General features: G+C 39.4%; 2 protein-coding genes across 2 annotated transcripts in view; one reads left to right on the top strand and one right to left on the bottom strand.

Annotated features, from left to right (window-relative positions):
* Positions 1–4861, bottom strand: part of LOC134470481 (class E basic helix-loop-helix protein 22-like) — a 118975-nt gene extending 114114 nt beyond the window's left edge. Inside the window, exons 1-2 of the mRNA XM_063224903.1 lie at positions 3587–4861; positions 2646–2716 (exon numbers count right to left, since the gene is read on the bottom strand). Of these exons, the coding sequence (XP_063080973.1) occupies positions 2646–2716; positions 3587–4160 (645 nt within the window). The 5' untranslated portion in view covers positions 4161–4861. The remainder of the gene's footprint in view (positions 1–2645; positions 2717–3586) is intronic.
* Positions 4862–5272: 411 nt separating this feature from the next.
* LOC134470409 (nematocyst expressed protein 3-like) overlaps positions 5273–23391 on the top strand; it is a 39028-nt gene continuing 20909 nt past the window's right edge. Inside the window, exon 1 of the mRNA XM_063224419.1 lies at positions 5273–5876. Within this exon, the coding sequence (XP_063080489.1) occupies positions 5273–5876 (604 nt within the window). The remainder of the gene's footprint in view (positions 5877–23391) is intronic.

The following is a 23391-nucleotide window of genomic DNA, read 5'->3' as shown; positions in this document are numbered from 1 at the left end:
TGACTTACGGAGGCCACGTATTACAAATGATGCGGTGAAATCATATATATTTCACCAATGTTGGATTCGTTTTCTTTTCATAGTAAGAAAAAACAATCTCACTAAAAATATCGAGGTACTACTCAGACCTATTTTAACAGCTGCTCTTGCTGAGAAAATGTTAGGAAGTGAGGTAGACTTCAAGTTACAAGTTCAAATGATGTCTCTGTCTTAAATCAAGCACCCGCTTAAGTTTGTATCTTAAATTTCAGGTACTCTGCTTGGTGATAATGCAGTAACTGCCTACACTAATTTGAATATCACAACTATAAACACTGTCTGCACTTTTGTGAGAAACTAATAGTAATGTCAGGGATTTCTTGAAAGAAAGGCACATCTGTAATGAGATCATTTCCAAAGAGTGTTTTTAGGATGGGGATAAAGCTCAGCAGGCACAGTGTCTGCCTGGCAAGTGCAAGGTTATGAGTTCAATTCCTGATACGAAAAAAAAAAAATATGGAAGAAATTTTTTTATAATAGAATTGAGCTGTGAAACCATTATTACTTTAATAGCGGTACTACGGGACTTATAGTATAAAAATAACTGACGGTCAGCGCAAGAGCTAAATAATTTTTAATCATGTGATTTGTGAAACATAGGAAAAGATACTTTATGCTAGTTAACAACTAATAAGTACTGTAATTATACTGAAAAATACAGCTTCATTATAATTTAGCTAATAAGAGGACCATTACTTTCGGACCTATTGGTCTTTGTATATTAAAGGCCAAGACATCTCACAAGCTCTTATATCTGACACTTTTAAAAAATGCATGCAAAGAACAAGATACATACTTTAAGTCTACAGACTGCAAATTTTTCAAAATATCTAAATCTCTCTAATAGAAAGTTCCTCCCAAAATTACTCCAGTACCTCCAAAGATTCAACATTAGGAAACTATAGGTGAGCCATCTTTCTAATAGCTAGCATTAAATTTGAAATTCAAATTAAAACCTCAGTTTTAGAATAGATACGCAGAATAAACTGAAACTCTTGATGAAGCAAAAACTTTAAATTCTTATTTTGATAAGTAAGCTTTATATCTAGTAAATACATTTGAGACAAAAATAACTGCTACTTCACTGGCAAGGTGACTTTTAAAGAGTTTTACACTCTCAAAACTACCTCACTGACTTCAAAGACTAATACTGTTTTTGAAAATAGTTTTAATGAGGCAGTCATTTGATATCTTGAAGAACTGGCAAGAGCTCATTGGAATGCTTTTATTCTGATACTGATTCCCATATAAATGTCTGAACTGATCAAATATATTTCCATGGGAAAGAAAGAACATTAAAACTTTGCTGTAGTGAACAAAATAATATGCCTTATATATATATATAAGTGTAGTGGTATTCTTTAGTAATTAAGAATGCATTTTGAATATTATTACCCTATGTTCAAACACGAAAAACTTTTCTTCCAAACGAGTGTTAAAAAAAAATCAAAAGCATTAAAATCTATGTATTTTGGTGTACACTAAATTCATCCTATAGAACAACCTCATCCCAACCGTCCTACTGGTTTGTTAAACATGTGACATGAGATCTCTAATTGAATCAACTATCTAATCATGAATAATAATTTAACATGGACATTCTATAAAAAATGTTGGACACAGGACTTATACAGATTATCTAAAGTCCCCATTAATATCAAAGCATATTTTAGCAGGATGGAGACTATTACTAAGGACTGTTATTCAAATTTCCCTTAATACTAAGACATTTTACTAATGTACACAAGCTAGGAAAAAAAAATATGATCTCTGAATTTTACTCCATGGAAAACTGAATACAAGTTCATTTCCATTCACAAAACACAATTTCTAAATTCACTATGATAATGTCACAAAACACCACAGCTGATTTATAAAATGATTTTCTTAATATATCAGCAACCAAGAATATCTGAAGTTTCTTCACAATGGAGAATCAAAGTTGAAAGTTTGTCTGTTCTATGTGTATTTCATTTATTTTTTCATTTTGGAGGCATATACATTATTGGAAAAAGGCACTTAACAGATCTCAAATTTGCTAATTATTCAATATGTTCCTAATTTCTCCGAATACATATATTTTGAAGGAAATAATGGTCAATTTTGAATCAAGTGCACTAAGTACCAGTTCTCTACATTGTTCAATCTAACCTTTCCTAACTCAACAGTAAGTGTTAAAAACAGATTAGTCAAGAAGAGAACTTAGAAGAAAAGAATCAAACATCAATCACTACAATTAGAGAGGCCTTTTGCACAACACTTCATCACTGGGTTTTTATAGTATTGTCCAACAAATTCACCAGGCCTTCAACTTCATATAAAATTTCATTATTAATTAAGACATTGCTTTAAAAATAAGTTTTTAAATGATGCTCGCAGATAAATAGGAAATGAACATTTAAATGATCTTAAAATAATAGTAACCTACAGTTGAACTCTTAAAGACTAAGAATCATCAACTCACTCCTGCTGTAAGAAACTCATCCAGATAAGATTTCTGAGGTATTTTAACCTCAATAAAGCATCTTGCTATGTGAACAATAAGGACTCTCATGTCATTACCAATAGTCATTGAACTTTCCTGTATGAAGAGTTAACATACTTACCCAGGAAGGTAAATGGCAGTACACAGGGAGGAAGATGACCTGCAGCAAAGCCTCTGTCATATGATAGTGACCTATAAAGTATCAAATAAAGGAACATCAGTATGATATGGCTTTAGGATAGCAGAGTTCCAAGTCCTGTACCACCTATGAAGAAAGGACACCAAAATTCAGAACTCCAGCGTCTTACCAATCCCTCCTCTGTTTTCCACCTTCCCCCAGGCAAGAGCCCAGCCTTAGGGGCAGGAAAGGGAAAGTGGCGGCCCCTACTCCAAGGGCAGAGGATGAGAGGCAGCCAGGCTGGCATTCCAGGATATCTCTGGCACCCTTACTTCCTATTCCCTTGTCAGTATAAGGCAGAAAGTTCATCTATTCTGCAAATGCAAAACCCACACAGCGCTCATTTATCAACTTGCGTAAGTGATCACCACCCCTTGGACGGATATACCAGTAACCAAATCATAGCATCCAGAGGGAGCCCCAGCCTTGCCTCGCCCAGGACCCGCAGAGGTGCCCTGCTGCCTGCGGGTCCAGGTGTTGCAGTCCTCAGCCTTGCAGACCCCGGCGGCCCGCAGCCATCTCCCAAAAGCCTGGCCAGGTCACAACCCTGAGATAGGAGATCGGAACCGACCGACGGGGAAAACATTCGCCAGAGCCCACGGCTACAAGCAAGCGCAGGGCCACCAGGTCTGCGAGGTCGGGGTGGGGTGGGGGGAGCTAAGAAACGGGGAGGAAAGAAGGGAGCGAGGGATCCCACCCTGGCTTTGTTGCTGGTCACCATCAACTTTGCATCTTAGTACAAAATGTCGATCTTAAGGGCTGACAAGACAGAGACCGAGAGAGAAAGAGAAAGGCAATAGAGTCCATCTTGCTTTGGGGAAGAGGAGGCAGAGAAAGAATGAAGTGCAAATCCCACACTCCGGGCGTAAAAGTCAACTAAACACCTTTCCACAACGGAGGAGCAACGAGTGGGGTGTCCCCGTGCCGGTGCCCGCCCGAACTGGCGGCGGTCTGGGCAGAAAACGCCTCCCTCCCTCCTCTTCCTCCTCCTTCCCCTCCTCCTTCTCCTGTTCCTCCTCCTCCTGTTCCTTCTCCTCCTCCTCCTCCACTCCTCCCGCGGGCCCGGCGAAGATCCCGCCGCCACTGCCTCAACCTCCGCTGCCCCCCAAGGGAGACACCGCCGCCGCCCGGCCCGGCGCTACCATTCCGGGGTCGGACCGTGCGGCGCGGCGCGGCACGCGTGGGGCTAGGCGCCGGGTGGCCTCGCGGGGACGTCCGCGCCGGGGACCCCTGCACCCCAGACCGCCGCCTGGCTACGAAAGTCAAGCAAGCAGAGGTGGCGGCGGCGCGCAGCAGAGAAGGCGCGCGTGGGGAGGCCCCACGCCGCGAGTGGGCAGCCCCTGGGGATGGCGAAGAGCGCCCCTCTCCGCGCGGGGAAAGTACCCTGGTCCCCGTCCGCCAACCCCGGGAACAGCAGCCCGGCGTCCGTGGCGGGGAGACGAGAACTGGACGTGTCATTAGCAGGACAGGCAATGGTTTCAAAGCCCCAGGCCAATGACCATTAGCCGAGGCAGAGCTCGCTCTGTCCCCATCCCCCACAACCTCCACCCACCTCCCTCTCGGTCCCCGCCACCTCCACCCCACCTCGCGAAACTTTTCAACAAGATCCACCTGGACTAATTTGTCCTCCGACAGTTAAAATATTGACTAGACCCTACACACTGGGAAAGAAGGGATTGCACGCTTTATTTTCCTTTCTACAGAAAGGAAAGCAAAAAATAGCTTCTCTCTGTCTCTCCCTCCCCCCTCCCTGTCGTACATGTTGTGTCTTAGCTTTTGCATCGTTTCGTTTTACCTTCCTCATTTAGCAGAAATGATCGCGGATATTTCACACATAAACGTGTTCCAGATTCTTGAATTCAAGGGTCCTTGTAAATTACAGGACTTGAGTTTGAGCTCAGTTAAGTTTCATCCAATAACCCCCAAATAATTTTAAAAAAATAAATAACATTTCTGAGGGTGAGTGAGCAAGACTAGGTGGAGGAAAAGAAACCTCGAGTCTTGATTTCTGTAATTTACTAGGCGACCCGGATCGCAGCAAATAACAGTGTAACACGAGTGGAGCTTCAGAGGGCTGGGAGCTCTTTCTAGAGGGATCGACCCCATCCCCGGATAAAGGATCTGCAAGTTTTCTGTCATCGCGACTAAGCAATGCCATAACTTACCTTCAGAAATGAGACTTTAAACATCCAAGGCCTTCCTCCTCCCCTCCACCACCACCCCCAGCCTGGCTCTCTCCACCTTAAACTTATTGACACAACATAATCCCACATTCAAGCAAAATCCTGACACAGCCTCCCTCCTCCTCTTCCCCCTCCTCTCTCTTCCCTCCCGTTCTCTCTCTCTCTCTCTCTCTCTCTCTCTCTCTCTCTCTCTCTCTCTCGCCCCCCCCCTTACCTCCCTCCCCTCTCTCCCCTTCTCTCTCACCCTCTTCCCCTTCTCTCCAGTTCTTCCTCCAGGCTATTCTGGCACTAAAACAGCACTTTCTCTACTCGCCGCGCATTTGGTTAGGGTGGGGGTGAGAGGGCACCGATCCGCGGGGCCGGAACACCCAAATCCCAACTCTCCAGATGAAAGAGCCGCCGGGCTGCTGCTCGCGGTCACCACCGTGCACGAAGCGTTGCACGAGCCCGAGAGGGCTGCTCCGCGTACCTTCCTCCGCTGCCCCTGCGCCCCAGGCCCCACCTCCCCGGCAGCCGAGCCCGGGCTGGGCTTCACGTACTTTCGCCGAGATGAAGTTTGGGGCTCCCCGGGCGGCCACGAGCTGCCGCCGGCGGGAGGGCTGTTGTTGTTTTCCTCAGGCGGGCGCTCAGCCCGCGCCCCAGCCCCGTGCCCCCTCGGGCGGCGCTGCCCGGGCGCCGAGAGGTGCTGCCTGCAAACGCAGCCTGGCACCGGCTGGCCTACTCCTCCCCAGCCCGGCCCCCAGCCTCGCGCTCGCGGGGCACTGCCTCCGCGCCCCCGCCCCCGGGCCCGCCGCGCGGCCGCGACCCTCGCCCCGACCTCTCGCTCGGACCCAAAGTTTTGGCGGCGGGGGAAAGTGCCCCGGCGCGGGCCGGCTGGCGGCGGCGGCTCAGGACGCGCGGGGTTCCCTCCGTCTTCCTCAAGTCCACCCTACCGGCTGCCGCCGCTGCTCCTACCGCGGAGTCCTTGGGGCTGCAGCCCGGCTGCTCGCAAGTGAGTAGGAAAACAGAAAGTGCGAGGAGAGCGCCCGCGGAGGGCTGCGGATGGGGGGCGCCTACCTCGCGGGCTCGCCGGGCGTGAGGGCGTGTGAGTGGCTCACCCTCGGCGGCCAGTCAGGGTTTCTCTATGGGAAAGTGGAGAGGAGCTCGCGGAGCCGCTCTGCCTCCGCTTCACTGTACACTGCTCCACATACAGTACATGCAACCCGGAGAGACTGAAAACACTCATTTTATATAAGGCAGCCTGCCATTGGCCCTCGCCGTGACGGGCAGGCCGCGCAGCCAAACAGAAGGCCCGTTACACCCAAACACACGCACACATACACACATTTTACAGAGACACACAAAGATCATCACATTTTCTATTTTTTAATGTTCGGGACCTGTAGACAGTACGAAGAGGACAGGTAGAGAGGCCCAACAGAGTGGAGGAAAGAGATGAAACCCTGTCTGCGCCAAGTTGCCAGGCTTGGATCTGGTGTCCTTTTGACTTGGGAGGGTTATGGTAATAAACTACAACTCCACTGGATATGGAAGTAAGGGGGTTTTTTGATCGCTGCCTTATGGTGCCCCTTGAAAGAGGCGTTCATTGTATTATGATTTTACAGACTGGCTTGGCTAACAAGTGGCTAAGAAAGGTTTTATCAGCTTGGATTTCTTTTGTCAGTGGGTTAGCTATCACTTAGGCCAAAATAGTGCATGATAAGTTTATTAGGACTATAATGCATTGAGGTTGTTAATCCCCCATTCGTAGGTAAATTCAGAAAATCAATACCTCAGACAGAAACAAAGATAAACACTTCGCTAAAATAGTCTACTTTTAGCTAGTCAGAGGCCCGAGATCACCTGTGTGGGTATGCAAACTGTACCGTAATGTAGAGTAAGTCATGGAACGTTAACTGTTGACACTTTGCCTTAAAAATAGGCCTTCTGGTTCAATATGTGCAAGATTTATATTTTTATAGTATGTATGGATATGAGCATATGTCCATATATACATATCGCCCATCATTTGTGAATATTACGTTGGGTGAATTTTTGAGACACTGATCTGATACCTGGTTTTAAAGCTTTTTTATGATGCATCATTAGTACATTATGTTTAATGTCTGATATAAATAAGTCAACAGGTTGCTGGGAAAAAGCAAAAACTGGATATTAGAGGGAATACATTTTAGACTCAATTCTCAGTAGTTTAGCACATAATTTAGTTTCTTTAAATGATTAGAGTTAATTTTAGTTTTTGTTTTAAGATTAGAATAAAATTTTCCCAGAGTCACTTCATTAAATGTTTACTCAACATCTACTATGTGCCAGCCATTATCTGAGAACCCAAATGTTTTCCTAGGGTCCTTTATTTTTAGCAGTGAGTTATTCTTAAAAATGAACATTTTGAAGATTAAACAAACACTATGATTTAATAACCTAGGTGCATAGCTTTTAAAACTTAAAACTGAATACAAAAACTTACTTCTAGTCTCCTTTTATTTCCTTGATGGATCTTAAGATTTTTCTCTCACACCGTAAAGCTATCAAATGAGTATTTGCGTATGTATTTGTTAAAGAGTGGAAAAGAGAAACAAATACACAGAAAATCTGAGTTTTTGAAGTTTAGAAAACAAAGTAGTGTTTAGAAATGGGATGAGTTTTTGGTTTTTTTAAAAAAAGGAAAATAATTTTTGAAAGAAACAGTATAAAAATTTACAGTCTTCTGCGTTTAGTTTATAGAAAGAACAGAGTGTCCTTTATCCACACTACGTTGCTCTAAAGTAGTTGATAAGTATTATTATTTCTCTCTTACTCATAAGAGAAATGATGGAGGAACCAATCTAGATAAGCTGCTTGATATTACACAATACCAGTAAAGAAGAAACTTAAACCTAGAACTTTTAATACCCAGCACGTGTTCTAAGTAACTTGACAGCCCTTCCTTCCAAATTAAAAACTTCAGGGATAAGAGGCAGATGGAGGAAAAACTTTCTTAGGATTTCACATGCTCCTTGTTAAAGAGAAAAAAAATCAACAAGAGTTGCTATATTCCTGGGTGAAGATTGTGAATTATATACTAGTACTCCGCCTTGGATCCCAAAACCGCACCCAAAAAAAGCACATTTTATTTTATTATGGTTGCAAAAATATTTTTGTCAAATTATGCTTAGCTTAACAGAATTATTTAGGGCTACAAACTTGAAATTTTAAATTACTTACTGTTATCAGTAAAATGAACACATAGCCTTAGTGTATGTATATTTATGCATACTGTGTAGATATATTATTATAAAGCATATAGTCATGAAAGAAAAATGAAATTGATGAAAATTATGGGATTTAATTTCTTCCAGAGTCCACTTGAGTGTGGATGTCTGTGACTTAGTCTTAGCACATCATACCCCAGGTTTTTCATTTTAGTTTGTAGATGTGTGATGGTGTGGGTTGCTACCTTACCAGAACTGACACACAAGCACATAACTACATTGAGGTAACTCACTGACAAACTGGCATGTCTACAGAACCTTGAAAGTTGGAAAAATGACACTTAAAAAAAATACATATTGCATACGATGGTACATTTGTATTGAGTATCATGTTACATTTGAGGCCTATTCAGTATTCTTTTGCTGAAATTTATTCTATGTGCTAGGCACTTATGCATACCAAATGCTAGAAAAGGAAAATTACCTACTCCTGGGTGAATCAAAAGAATTCCAGTCTCATGTGTGATAGGGCCTCAGGACTAAGTAAGTGAACAAAAAAAGGGCTTAGAGCTAACTTTAATGTAATATTTTACCACTTTAGAAATACTTTTTTATTTGTATATTTCATTTGAGAATAACTATCAAGAAACTTTAAATTCCATTTTTGGTGCTCAAAAATTAAAAGTCATAGTTTGCACAGAGCTTAATTTTTGTAATGTACGGTTATGAAAATAGAAGCAACTCTTGGTTACCTGGGTAAAATGACACTGAAAAAAGCCAACACAGCCGGGCATAATGTGCAATCCTGTAATCCTAGCACTCTGGGAAACTGAGACAAAAGGATCACAAGTTCAAGCTCAGTCATAGCAACTTAGCAAGAACCTGTCTCAAAATGAAAAATAAAACAAAGGGCTGGCAATGTGGCTCAGTGTGAAGGCCTTAGAGATTTAATCCCAGTACCAAAAAAAAGAAGAGTGGTCTTTTGTTTTCCCATTTGATGATCAGCAGAAGTTGAATTTACATCATTAACATGCCTTGTCTATTTTCTTAATCTTAGAGTCCCCTATAGTAAGCTACATAAAATAATTTTGGCAAATTTAAATGTGTGTGAACATGTATATATGTGTGTATATCATTTGGGTATGTATCTGTAATTTCATGATTTCTATTTTACTTTATTATCCAATCCTAGTGTAGATAATGACTTTACTACTTCATATTTTATAAACTTGGAAAATTTTCTTAATCATTCTAAGACTCAGTTTCCTTGTGTGCAAAATGGAGATAATAAAAGTAATAATACATTCAATAATACATATAAAATGGTAAGCCTAGAACATACTAAACAGTCAATCAGTGTTATTTTTATTTGTCTTTAATACATACAAGTCAATGACAGCTGCTTTGTAAGTCTTAACTGTCACATCAATAGAGTTTATGGGACCTGTTGCAATTTATTACTTAGTGTTTGCAATTGCCCCTTAGCCTACACTCTACCAGCTCCAACACCTCTGCAAGAAAAGAGTATCGGCCTCATCCCACAGTACAGCAAACAGTGTATTAGGTAGTCATTGTTAAACACCTAGAAAACCAACCATGACAATAAGTCATTTTTTGAAATAAGCCTTGTTTTACACATTCAACTCTAGGTAGCTACAGTGTCTTACATAACAGTTTATGACTTGTACTTGACCTTTCCGAGTTTCACTTTTTTCTTCCTCTGTAAGAAAAAAATAGGGGAAGATCATACTATTTTTCTTAGGTCTAATGAATATGGGCTAAAAATTGGACTTTGTACAAATAAACCACATCTCAACACCAGTTCACAGATTCATAAACTAGCTTGTATGGAGTCCCAGCAGAGTTGGGAATAAGAAAGACGACCACCCTGCTTTCGTAACTTGGAAATATTTTGGAATTCTCACTGTCCTGTGGTCTTCTATAAGGATTTTATCTGAAGTACTCTTAAGGCATTCAAATACTTGGTCTTGCATTACATTATTGATATAATGACAGATATCTTTAAGTGACAACAAACTCCTTGAGAAAAATGTTATCTCCTTCCACATTCTGTTTTCCAACAGTGATGATAACAGCAGCTAGCACATTACCTGTATTATGTAAAATAAAATTGCCTGTATTTTGTAAAATAAATAAAACAAGCAAAACCCAAAAACAAAAAAATACCATAAATTCTAAGCAAGCTGAAAAGGAATCCAGGGACAAGAAATGTCAAAAAAAGGTTTAGTTCTCAGATAAATAGTAAATAGGACTTGCAGTATAGCCGTCATAAGTTGTAGATGCACATATGCTTTAATTTCTTAATCATTTTAAATTAAAGCTAATGTGATCACTAAAACCCACATTAGGTAGTAAGACAGCTAGACCTCTTTTTAAAAGATGAAAACTTTGAAACAGACAAACTTTAAATTATTCTTTCAACATTCAGCCAGTAGCCAAGCTGGCAGAGCTGGGGTTAGTACAAAGGTTCTAGACCTCCTGGTTCTGTTTCTCTTTGGGAGTGGGGGAGAAAAAAGAAATACAACAATGGACTGTAGAAGTCTCTACACAATGAGCTGATCATTAGCTTTAACAGTAGCAAAGAAGTCTTTTAAGTCATTATCACATTAAGAACTTCAACATCTCTGGTAAGGAACTTCCGCATGTAGCATCCAGTTCCTGGGGATCCCCTCTCCCCCAGAGGGAACAGTCATCTTGACACTTTTGATCACTAACTATGCCAACACTTAATGCAACTTCTCTTCTTTTAATTTTTACCCATTATTTTTGTTTTAATTTTTCCTGCTGCTCCTTAGGAGCGTATAGAGCATGTCAATCCTTTTAGCTGATCCTTGAAAGATGTGAAGACAGCTACGGTGACCATTCTGTGCTGAGTTGTATCTCTTCCAGTTCCTTAACACATTTATTTCTAAAGTAAATTTTTTTTCTTTTTCTCTTATTATTAGCATATGTTTGTACTACAGAATAGTGATGTTCATTTTGAGGAATTAATACACGCATGTGACATACCTTGATCATTTTAGATCCCTCAATCCCCCTACCTTTGCCTCTCCCTTCCCGATTCCCATTATTGTTTCCAAAAGTTCAATGTCTTGTTTCTCATCACCTCTCTTTTATTTTATTCATTTAGAACATCATTCTTTTTTTTTTTTTTTTTTTTGTCTTTTTCGTTTTTATCGGTACCAGGGATCGAACTCACAACTGCCTGCTTGCAAGGCAGGTGCTTATGCCGCTGAGCTAAATCCCCAGCCCCCTAGAACATCATTCTTGACCCTTGTTCTCTCACAATCCTGCCAGTGGTCTTTGTGGATGTGCTCTTCAAGGGAGATATGGAGATGAGTGTGGCGGGTGCTGTGTGTACAGCAGCATTACAGAGGCTCCTGATGTACTGTTTCTTGTAGTGCAACCGGAGAGAGTTTAAATTTTTGACAGTCTCTGCTTACTAGTATTGTACTTAGTATCAAAAAAGTTATTTTTTGGAGGAGCATGAACTAGTCAGCCATGTTTCTTCTCCATTCTACATTGTATAGTTTATTGGGAAGAAACTGAGGCATGAGCCTAATGTTGTATAGTATTAAGGGTTAAATATCTGGATTCAGCTGGGGATTTAGCTCAGTGGCTTAAGTGCCTGCCTTGCAATTGCATGGTCCTGAGTTCGATCCCTGGTACCAAAAAAAAAAAAAAAAAAAAGAATCTGGATTTATAAAAACACTAACTTGGTGGACATGGACAAATTCTATTACCTCTGTTTGCTTCCATTTCTCATGTACATACAGTATAAAAGAAAAAAGGATTTGTTTCATAAAACTTATAGGGCTAAATAAAATAATATGTAATATATTTTATAATAGTATATGTATATGCATACTGCTTGTCATATAATAAACATAACATCAATGGTAGCATTTTGTTTTCTTTTTCCTGATGAGATTCAGTCCAGAATGTACTTCGACAGCATTATTTCATATGCTTACTAGTTCATTCAGCACTTGCTATTAATCTCACTATCTTTGATTTATTCACAGATATCTTGTCTTTTCACATTTTTCTAAGTAATTTTTTTGGAGCATTGTCCAAAATAGAACCCAAAGTAGATGCTTCCTAGTAAGTTAACATTCATCTGCTAATCAGCTTTCCTATGGTAAGAGTTATTAAGCCTATCATGGAGCCGGGGTTTTTTTTCCCCCTAAATTTTTGTTATTTACCAAAAGAAATTTATAGAGAATAATATGAGGTAGTGATCAACTAAGAGCTTTATTACATCTAGTTGTATTGCCACAGTTTCCTTATAAGAAAGAAAATACTGCAGAATCAGTTAACCTCACTCTTGTTCTAATCCTCCTGAGACCATTATTTTCTAATTTCATTCTCATCCTATACATATTTTTTATCCCACTCATAAAAATACTTGAGTAGTTTTATCAAAAGATGTTATGAAATTTGCATTTACTAACGTTATAAAAGAGAAGTCGTTTGGAAATGGGAGTAGAACAGTGCTGGCTAAATGAAAATAGAGTTATTATGGTGGGATACGAGATAGCTCTTAGAGATACAGAGAGAACCAAGTCTTAAAACACCCTGGAACACTGCTATCCCTAGTTATTGAAATCATTTTAGATTACAATTCCTTCATTTCAGTGTAGTTACTCCAACTCTTTTCCATCTTTTCTCCACAACATTAAAAAGAGAAAAATGAGTAAGTCTAATTAACCTCTCCAAGGTGGTATGTTTTTAAGTAAGGTAAAGAAGACATTTTTTTTTGATCCTCCCACTAAGACTGTGTAGTTACTTAGTGTAGGGAAGAGGGCCAATGGCAGAAAAGACAGGAGAGTGAGAACATACATATTTAGATGGTATGATGTATTGGGCTCTCAAGCATTCATTTCATACCTTAAATAAATGGTACATTATGATATATACCAAACATAATTTAAAAATAAAATGGATCTTTAAGAAAAACAATGGAAAAAAGACAATATGCAAGGAAGTCTTTTTGGCTCCCAATGTAAAACAGTGCTACCAAGAGAAGGCAAAAGAATATTGAACAGATAAAAACAAGAGTTCTGTACCATCTCCAGTAGCCACAGTACAACTGAGGCATTAGTTTATTAACCCTGTTACAAAAGAAAAATAGGTTTGGGCTAGTCTTGGTTATGCCAAGCTGGCCATTACTTTGTCTTTGGCACAGATCTTTGTTCCATTTGTCCGTCTAGACATATTTAGTTTCAGTGATCATAAAGCCATTCAGATAAGCTCAATAAAAAAAAAAAAACTAATTGTACCACAGTTGCAGTGTTTTACAAAACTCAAGGACATTAAGGATAATCAAACATGGAAACAAAAGCACAGCCCCTCAGTGTCACCAGGTAAAAAGCAAGGATTCACTTGTGAGGAAGAGCTGCTGTTTTGATGTTTGTATGTCATAGTCCTGAAAAGTAACCATAAAAATGGAAGAATGTGGTGAGTGCACCACCTTCTAGAATCTTACCTAGACTCCACGTCTCAATTAGCAACCTATAATTTACTTCTCTCCCCCAACTCCAAGACATTTAGCTATAATCATTCAGAATATTTACAACCTGACCTTACACCTGCAGCTACTCAGAAATAAAATATTTTTATGTTTGTTCTGTTCTTTGAGTGCTTCTAGAAAACATTTCTATTGGTATTCAGCAATCCAGTCTTAAACATACTTTTTGCCAAGACTGTCAGGTATTAGTCAATGGATCTAAGAAGCCTGAACTCATTTATTGTATCTAAGTTTCAAAAATGTGTTTGGTTTTGCGTATTGTTTACTTCCTGTTACATTCCACAGCAATCCTCTCAAACTATCCAACAACAACAAAAAAGAGTTATTAGAAACTCTACATAGGTAATGTTACTGCAAGGAACACACTAACAGAAATCTATAACTGGAACCCCACATGAAGTAAAATTATCAAGTCTCAGAGATACATGATAAACCAGGAGTATGTCTGAATGTGTAATTGCAATACAGAATTACAACTAGCTAGACAGGCAGTATTTTCCTATAGTTTTCGGGAGACACATATAATTGAGAAGTTACAAGAACAATAATGTTTGCTTCTGTTTTTGTTTTGTGGTAGTAGGGGTTGAACCCAATGCCTTTGCACTGAACTATATCCCTAGCTTTTATCTATTTAATGTTTGAGACAAGGTTTCCACCAAATTACCACTGCTGGTAAGACTTGCAGTCCTCCTGCCTCAGCCACAGAGTGTTTTGAGGCAAACTGATGTTTTGAGGTGGAAGACCTAAAACTAAAGGTGGAGAGATGATCTTAAATGATGATTTTTGTGTAGACTCACCTCTTAGGCTCATTGCCATCATATATTATAATGTTCATGACAAATAGCAAATACGGTGGTATCTTAGTTTGTGAACACTTTTATTTGCAAACAATTTGGTTTGCAACAGAAACATTTGGCAAAATTTTGTTTTAATTTGCAATCTCTGTATCGGGTCACAAACATGAACACAGCCATCTCTCTCACACAAGCACAAATGTGTTGATCTTTTACAAAACTGCAGAGCAGATTAAGTTTGTGAACTGAGATAACGCTGTATATTGAAGCTGGCCTACCAGAAAGGACAGTTTTAAAAAGAATGTTGCTAGACGAGGTGGCCTGTGTCAGTAATCCCAGGACTTAGAAGACTGAGGATTCCCACAAATTTGAGACCAACTTGGACTATGTAGGGAGTTTAAGGCTACCTGAACTGCATGGTGAGACCTTGTCTCAATCAAACAAGCAAATTTAAATAAGAATGTGACAGTATCAAAAAAGGTTTTAGGTACCATTTCTGAAATTAGTCTGAACTCTCCTTACAATGAAGGATGGTTAGCTATCTGTTACTCCACTGTTTTTCTTAAAATCCCATTTTCTTTTTCTTTTAAAAACAGAACTTTCTAACTTTTTGTTTTACTTACAGTTCTCTTCCCAAATATCAGATTGTCTGTCACAGTTCTGTTGAGGTGCTGACTGTGGCCCTTGCTGCTGGGGGAAGGATGAATGAACTAAGTCGTTTTACTTGTCACAATATAAGGGATAAAGTAAGGAGGAAAGAGGAATGTGGCCTGACTAGAGGAGGAAAGGGGGAGGGTGCAGTGGAGAAGAAACCTTTGCCTTAATAGATAAATCTGAGCTAGGAGAAGGGACAAGATTCCTGAAGCATTTTCAGCAGTTGGAGGAATAAGGGTTCTGCTGCCTGCCTTTTAAATCCTCTTGTGTTCTAGACATAACCAAATCTAGTCAAGTCCTCTTTTAGTCCTTGTCGCTTAAATGTGTGTTCTTCTTTCTAAATCTTAATTTCTGAACAGAGTCTCATTTTTCCTCCTCCTCCTCCTCCTCCTCCTCTCCATTCCTATCTTTTTTAAAATTATTGTTAAGAGAAGAAAAGCAGGTAACAGAAAGCCCTCGCCCCACCTAGGCTTCTCATGCTAACTGGGAGGCCGAATCTGCCTTCTCGGCCTTCATAGACTGACATTTCCTGTGGCACTTACAAAGAAGTAGAGTTAACAATTCAAGGATCTCAACGTAGTTCATAAAGAGTTGATCAAAAGTCTTTGTGATCAGCTGAGAAGCTCATGACTTTTTAATGCTAACCCTAACAGGGTTAGGGTTTTCTGACACCCAGTAAATAAAGTTCAAGCTACTTCCCTAGGGAGGAAGAAAACTGAGCTCCAGAAACCACTATTTCATGGGTCACTTGTTCATTAATTCACTCAACAACATTTATTGAGACGCTTCTCTATGCCAGCTACTGTAGTTGTTGCAAAAGACCCCAAACATGTTTGATCCCTGTGCTAATGGACCTTGTGGTCCAGCGGCAGAGTCAGCTGTAACATGTGACCTAATGCAGATTGCGCTTAAGAATCAGGATGGACCTGGGATTTAGCTCAGCGACATAATTTCCTGCCTGGCAAGTACAAGGTTGTGAGTTTGTCCCCAGTGCCAAACAAACAAACAAACAAACAAAAAACAGGATGGAGGCAGAGCATGACAACTTACAACACTGGAGGAATATAAAAGCACAAGACCAACCCTCAAGGGTGCTAAAAGTTTAGTTTTAAAGAGAAGAGAGCATTTCCTTAGTTGGCTAAGGTAAAAGACTAGATGAGATCTTTAGATTTTTAGGTTGGTTCTATATTCTAAGTAAAAGAAAATGTCGCTTCAGGACATCTTGTTTTATGATTTGTGTGGCCATTATTATTTTTTTTAAACTCAGATTTGTGCATAGTACTGAATGATTGAAAGAGATTATTTCAGTTGCCCCCAAAATTCTACTTAACAGGCTAAATGTATTAGCAGTTTCAGCAAAAAATAAAGTATAAGTATTATGAGGAGATATGCATATTACACACATAAATATTACACACTGGAGATTTCAAGTGGAAGCTACACAGAACAAAATAGTTTACATGATGGCATAAGAATGACCATTTCCATAGTTAAAGCATGTCTGGAAAGAATGACAAACACTAGATATCAAAGTAGATTTTAGTTTATATTTTGGAGAGGCATAATTACATTTTGATTTTATGTCATTTCTTATGGAACAGACCTGTTATTCTACTGGGATTGTGTCTCCTCCATAAGCTATGTGGTTTGTATTGATATTCACTTTATCTCTGCGTGTTCATGGAGTGTGGGTGAACTAAGGCTCCCAATGGAGACAGAATTGTTTAAAGCTTAAGAACTTGTACTTTTGGAGTGAGAAAGATCTGAATTCCAAAACTGGCCCTGCTATTTACTAATTATGAGACCTTCAACAAGCTTCTTAACCCTGCCAAATCTTAGGCCTCAGTTTCCTAAACTATAAAATGTGTGATATAATGATTCTTATTTCTAAGGATTAATATCATATTAAATAATATCATGCATATAAAAACAGTTCTTAACAGTAAATAACTCGTATGAGTCACTTGTTATTTATAGAATTATGTTAGTGTCTAGTGATATGGACCTTTGGACAATAAATAGAAATTTTATCTTCCAACTAAGGTTAAGCTTAAAATACTTAAGAGTTTTTGGGAGGGTTAGCATTCTTTGAAGACTATTATAATGGTTGATACATTGTAGCAATTTTAGAAGTTTAAACAGTTCAGCAGGGGGCCAGGGTACACACTTGGTAAACATCCTCAAAAGAAAGGCACAGAAATGGTATGAGTGCTACACCTGCCCTGGTGGGAGGGGGTAACATTCTTACAATAGAAGGGAGGCAAAGAGACTTCTTCCTCCTTTCTGCCACCTTGAACTGTTTCCCACTATGACATCCTGCCTTAGAGCCAGCTGATTGCAGACTGAAACCATCACAAACTATGAGCTAAATAAACCTTTCCATCCTTAATTTGAGGGTTAGGTATTTTGTTTCAGCAGTGAGCAAAAGTAACCAAGGCAGAATGTGGTTCTAGAAGTGGTGTCACTGTTGTGACTATTACTGACCATGTGTTTTAAGAGCCTTGAGGGAAGGCTCAAGAGCATGGCTTGTGGGAAGAGATTGGAAAGGTTTGGAGATGTCACTTGAAAGAGTAGTGCTGGAATGCCTTGAGTTGCTTGTATGGCAGATGCTGTTCAGAGCTCAGAAGACCACAAGTTTGGTAGAGCTCCTGCCACTGAAGGCCAGGTTTAGGAAGTTTCTGCTAGGAAGAAGGACTGTATCAGTTGTTGGACTCCACATAGTGTGTGTTATGGTTTGACAGAAAGTTTGTCAGCATTTTGCTTCCATCCAGGGACTTTGTCTGAAACTGAAATTAAGGGTGGCAGATTAATTAGCCTGGCAGAAGAAATTTCAAGGCAGTCTAAAGCTGAGGTGATAGCTTGGCTATTGTTGAGGGCTTTCAGCCAGATTTACGTTGAGAATCAAGACCAAAGAGCCCAGCAGGGTGATTTAAAATGTTGTGAGTTTTCCCATAATGGAAGCTCCATTAAAGCTGTGGACTGTAAAGATAGAGCTAAGGAGATCTTGACTGCTAAGAAGGAACAGGACAATATAAAAGATGGTCTGAGAGCATCACAAGGAATAGCAAATCTCCACCCTTTTCAGCCTCAAAAATGCAAAAGTGAAAGACTTTGCTTTGAGGAGAAAGCCACAGAGTATCATATTCCAAAATGGCAGTGGCTACAGCAGGTTCCAGAATGGTTGCAGCATAGAAAATTTGTTCCCTCAGAATTGGATTCATCGTGCCCAGCAATCCAGGCACTAAAGCCCTACAGCCAAAAGAGAGGAAAGCCTGGCTGCTGTGCCAGCTGGCAACCGTCATTGACATTATCCTGTAGTGCTGGTTTTAGGTTCATAGAAAATGCAAGAGTCTTGGAGTTAAAAAGGCTTCCACCAAGATTTCAGATGGCCTGGGAGACCAGGCGATGTGATCCTGAGAGGGCAATGTGTGAATCTGAGAGGGTGAAGCCAAAGGTGCATTGGTTTAGAAAAACCAGAAACATGGATTGTCTAAGGAAAGCTCTAAGGCGAGGACAAAGTAGGCCTAACAGAGAAGCCATAGGAACTGTAACCACCAGAAGTACCACAGGGGTAGAGTCACTCAAGCCCTTGGAGCTCACAATTGCCACAGATTGCTTCAGATGCTGGACAAGGAATTCCAGGACTTAATGTTTGCCCAACTGGATTTTGGACTTATTTTGGTCCCAATCCTTTGTATTTCCCCTTTGTAACTTTTGGAATGCAAGTGTTTACCTTGTGCCATTGAATGTTACAAGTGTTTAACTTTGTTTTTATTTGTACAGTCCTTTGCAGCTAAGGGTTTGCCTTATATCTTGGAGGAAACTTGGTACTTGGACTTTTCAGTAGTACTGAAATTGTTTAGGACTTTGGCAACTCTTGTGATGGACTAATTGCCTTTTGTATAAAGGGATGTGCATGCTTCTTCGGGGAGGTAGTGGGGAAATGTTTGATTTAATAGTTTAATGTAATATAATGTTAGACTTAATACTGGTTCTTAAGGATTGTTAAACTGTGTCATAATGTTCAAGTTGTAAAATGATAAGAATAAGCATCACCTAAGGAAAACTTACAGTCTATTCTGGTGAGGAAATTAGTTTGTATTCAGCATAATTACAAAATGTTTGTATGCAGGATAGTTACAACATGTTAGGCATAATTACAAGCATGTCTATGTGTTTGGAAACTAATTTAAAGAAATATGTCTGGTTGCCAAGTTGACAAGGGGTGTATTGTAATGGTTGATACATTGTAAAAACTTGAGAAATTTAGAGGTTTGAAGAATTCAGTAGGGGACCAGCATCCTCACTTTGTAAACATCCTCATTCTATGCAATAGGAGGGCTTGGAAATGGTGTGGCTACACCATCAGTCTGGAGATATATGGTAGCATGTTTGCAAGATGAGGGAGAAAAACAGACTTACTTTCCCACTTTTGCTCTTGCTACTTTGTTATCTGTTACCACCTTGAACTGTTGCCCTTGTGCCATGCCTCCCTACCTTGGAGCCAGCTGATTATGGACTGAAACCTCCACAAACTGTGATCGAAATAAACCTTTTCTCCCTTAATTTTGGTTGTCAGGCATTTTGTTCCAGCAACAAAAGAAAATTAAGACAACTATTAAACTTTAATATGGTTGCAAAGTGACTATAATGGATGGGATGAACAGTGTATTTTATTTTGTTTTCTTTACAAAATACAATAGTGTTCCTAATTATTTAGGTAACGATGAATTCTAACATTTTTATGTACTTATTTGAAGCACTTAGCTTTCGTGTCTACAGTAGATCAGAACTCAATTTTAGCGCCGAGCCTCCATTACAGCCTTAGAGTTCTCCTATCTAATGATAATGTTTTTCAAAGCATAGTTCATCAGAATCAACCAGTTAAGTTGTTAAAAAAAATTCAGATTCTTAGCACTGGCACCTGAGGAAATTTCTGAATTTTAAATAAGTACCCAATTTGACGTGTGTGTGTGTGTGTGTGTGTGTGTGTGTGTGTGTGTCTTGAGATAGGCTTTTTCTGTGTAGCTTTTTGTGTAGTACAGCCTTACATTGAACTGGTGATCTTTCTGCCTCAACCTCCTGAGTAGCTAGAACTATGTGTGTGCACCACCATAGCCAGCTTCTGATTTTTCAATGTGGTGATGGAACTCAGGGTTTTACAGAAGCTAACAATAACATTTACCACCAAGCTGTATTCTACCCCCACAACCTGACTGTTTTTATGAATGTGTGAATTTATCACTAGATCATATGACTAATAGGGTTCCACAAATAAACTGTAATCCCTAGGATCTCTGACAGGTTGTGCTTATTATTTAAATGGTGACTTGTATGAAATATTTATGTGAACACACTGATACCTTCATAGGACATAAAACTCTTTGTTCTTTATGTCTTATCAATTCTAAATCACTTAAAAAATAATGATTTACTTTCTCTTCAGAGTCTTCAGAAACAATTGTCTTCCACTGCTGATTATGGAAGCTAAACTGTTCACTTGTCTTGTTAGTTAAAAAGTAAAGGTGGAGGTGGGTTAAAATGAAATGTGGGGCTGGGGATTTAGCTCAGTGGCATAAGCGCCTGCCTTGCAAGCAGACAGTCATGAGTTTGATCCCTGGTACCGATAAAAAGGAAAAAGACAAAAAAAAAAAAAAATGAAAAGTTGTATATTGAGATCCATAGAGATTCCCTGGTGAGTGCATACCTTTCCAAGATTCAGCTTGGTAAAACTGCTGCTTCTCTCTAATGTCTAAAATTCATACATCCCTGGCATATATTCCCTTACATTCCAACCTATATTACGCTTGGACATTTCTGTCCTGATTCTACTTCCCAAACCCATTTTTATCTGTGATTGCTATATTCTCTGCTTCTAGAAATTTATAATTATAAAAAATTTATTAGCTTATATTTCTTATATTTCTAAATTTATATTTCCATATTATAATTTATAAATAGAGAAAATATATGTGGGGAAGTATCAACATGAGTGAATGGAGGAGAAAGTTAAAGACACCTATAAATTCAGAGAAAAAAATCTCCGCTTTTATGTTGCTAGCCTTAAATAGATACAGATAAAGAGACAGAGAGATAATACCTACTGTTCCAATATGTTGAATCTACCTGTATGTAGCTTGTTAAATTTATTTTTTCTGCCCATGCAAAAAAACAAAATTTTATATTTAAAGTTTCATGGTTTGAGGATTGATTTGTGAGTGTAACATTGCTAATTTGCTTTTCATTAAAGCCATTTTTGGGGGAGACTTCTTGCTTCAATGAAAGCAACATTCTTTATGTTCTAAGTATGGAGATTACAACTCAGGAAAGCAAAATTTCTTCAGTGTAAAACTACACAAGTCCCACAAAAGATGCCCATCCAGGTGGCAACTTTAGTAAAATGGACTCTATGCTGTGATGACTCCCACTGTACTCACTGGGTCACAGAGGTGGCTCTAAATAATATATTCCAGAGCAATGTTGCTCACAAATATGGGTGGTGGAGTGTTTTACTCTGGCTCCAACTCTTATTAGTTTGAACTTGGACTTGAGTCTCATAATCTTTAAACAACAATAATAACTGGTGAGAAAAATGTGATAATAGATATAAGGCCCTTACTGCTGTCCCTGCTGTCCCTATACCGGCATTCAATGTTTTCTTCTCCTTTGTCATATTATGATTCTATAGTCACAATCTTGTCTAAATAATTCTTTTTCAAAATTAAGCCTGTAATATATCAAAATGATCCTAATATTCTTTATTTGCTCAGATTTACTAATTTAACAAATACTTCCTGAGTGTCTACATGTAAAACACCATTCTACATTTCTAAATAAGAGAACAAACCAGGCAAAAATCCTTCCTGTCATAGAGTTCACATTCTAGTGGAGAGGAAAAATATAATAGACAACAAAGTAAACAAATTAATTTTGCAGCATGCAAAGTGGGATTATTATTAGAAAATAAAATTATGGAGACATAGTATATTAGTCAAATTTCTCATAACTGGTACAAAATAGCTGATACCTGCAATTTAATGAGGAGAGATTTGTTTTAGCTCCTGGTTTTAGCTGGCTTCAGAACATAAAAGGCAGAATAAAGTGTATGACAGAGGAAAACTGTCTAATACATGGGAGCCAGGAAGCAGAGTCAGATCAAGAGCCAAAACAAGAGATGCACCTTCCAAAGGTGTAGCCCTAGTGGTCACCACTTATAGCCAAGTTCCACTTCCTAATACCGTATTAGACTACGAACTCATCAACAGATTAACACACTTGGAAGTGTGGTGCCCCCATGGTTCAGTCACTTTCCAAAGGCCTACCTCTGAACACTTGAGAATTTGGGGGACATATTAGATTTAAATGATAACATTTCCAACCCTAGTCCCCCAAAGTCTTGTGTCCATGTTATGCAGAAAGCATTTGGTTCATCTCTCAGAGTTAAAAAAGTTAAGCATTACTTAAAATTCTATGTAAAAAGTCTTCTCTAAGACTCAAGGCAAACTCTTAGTTATAAGATCTTATAAAAATAAAAGTTAAATTCTACTAACATATAATGGCACAGAGTAAACATTCCTATTCCAAAAAGGAGAAATAGGAAAATTGTAAAGAATTGGACCAAAGCAACACTGAAACTTATCAGAGCAAATATTAATTCCTAGAGCCCCATCCCTGGAGCATACACAGCACATTATAGTAGGATATGAGCTCCAGAGGGCTCGGGCAGCCCCACCTCATGGCTTTTCTAGTTGCAGCCCATGCAGTTCCTCTCTTGGACTGACTCCACTCAAAGCCTATGTATTTCCTGATTAGATGATCTATGCTCCTGGGATCTCCAAACTTTTTGAATCTTTATTGCACATTTGGCTTTATTTTAACAACTTTCTGTACTTTCTTCTCATGGGCACTTTTCCTAACCTCCAAATCCTCCCTTGATATCTGGGTAGAAGCCTCCATGACCCTACAGCTCTTGTACTCTGCACGCCTGCAAAAACTACCATCACATGAACAATTTCAAGAAACAGCTCAAGAAACAGCCAGACACCATGGAAGCACAGTGGCAGTAGCCTCTGAGCACCTGCATAGGTGAATTTGGGGGAAAATTCCCTGATATTCCTAATTGATCTGTCAACCTTGAGTTTTCTTCTTCATGATTTTTTTTTTTAATTCCAGGAATCAAACTCAGGATCTGGTGCTTACCAGAGAGGTGCTGTGTCACTGAGCTATATCCCCAGCCTTGGGTTCTCTTCTTAAAAGGAATTTTTCTTTTTATCTCCTTGAATTTGTGATGGGTGGGGGTTGACCAATTCCAGAAAT

This window comes from Cavia porcellus, unplaced genomic scaffold, assembly GCF_034190915.1.
Source record: "Cavia porcellus strain 051 isolate PalLab524CR breed Dunkin Hartley unplaced genomic scaffold, mCavPor4.1 scaffold_15, whole genome shotgun sequence".
Taxonomy (NCBI): Eukaryota; Metazoa; Chordata; class Mammalia; order Rodentia; family Caviidae; genus Cavia; species Cavia porcellus.
The sequence above is the reverse complement of the archived record's forward strand: the minus strand, read 5'-3'. Positions and strand labels throughout refer to the sequence as shown.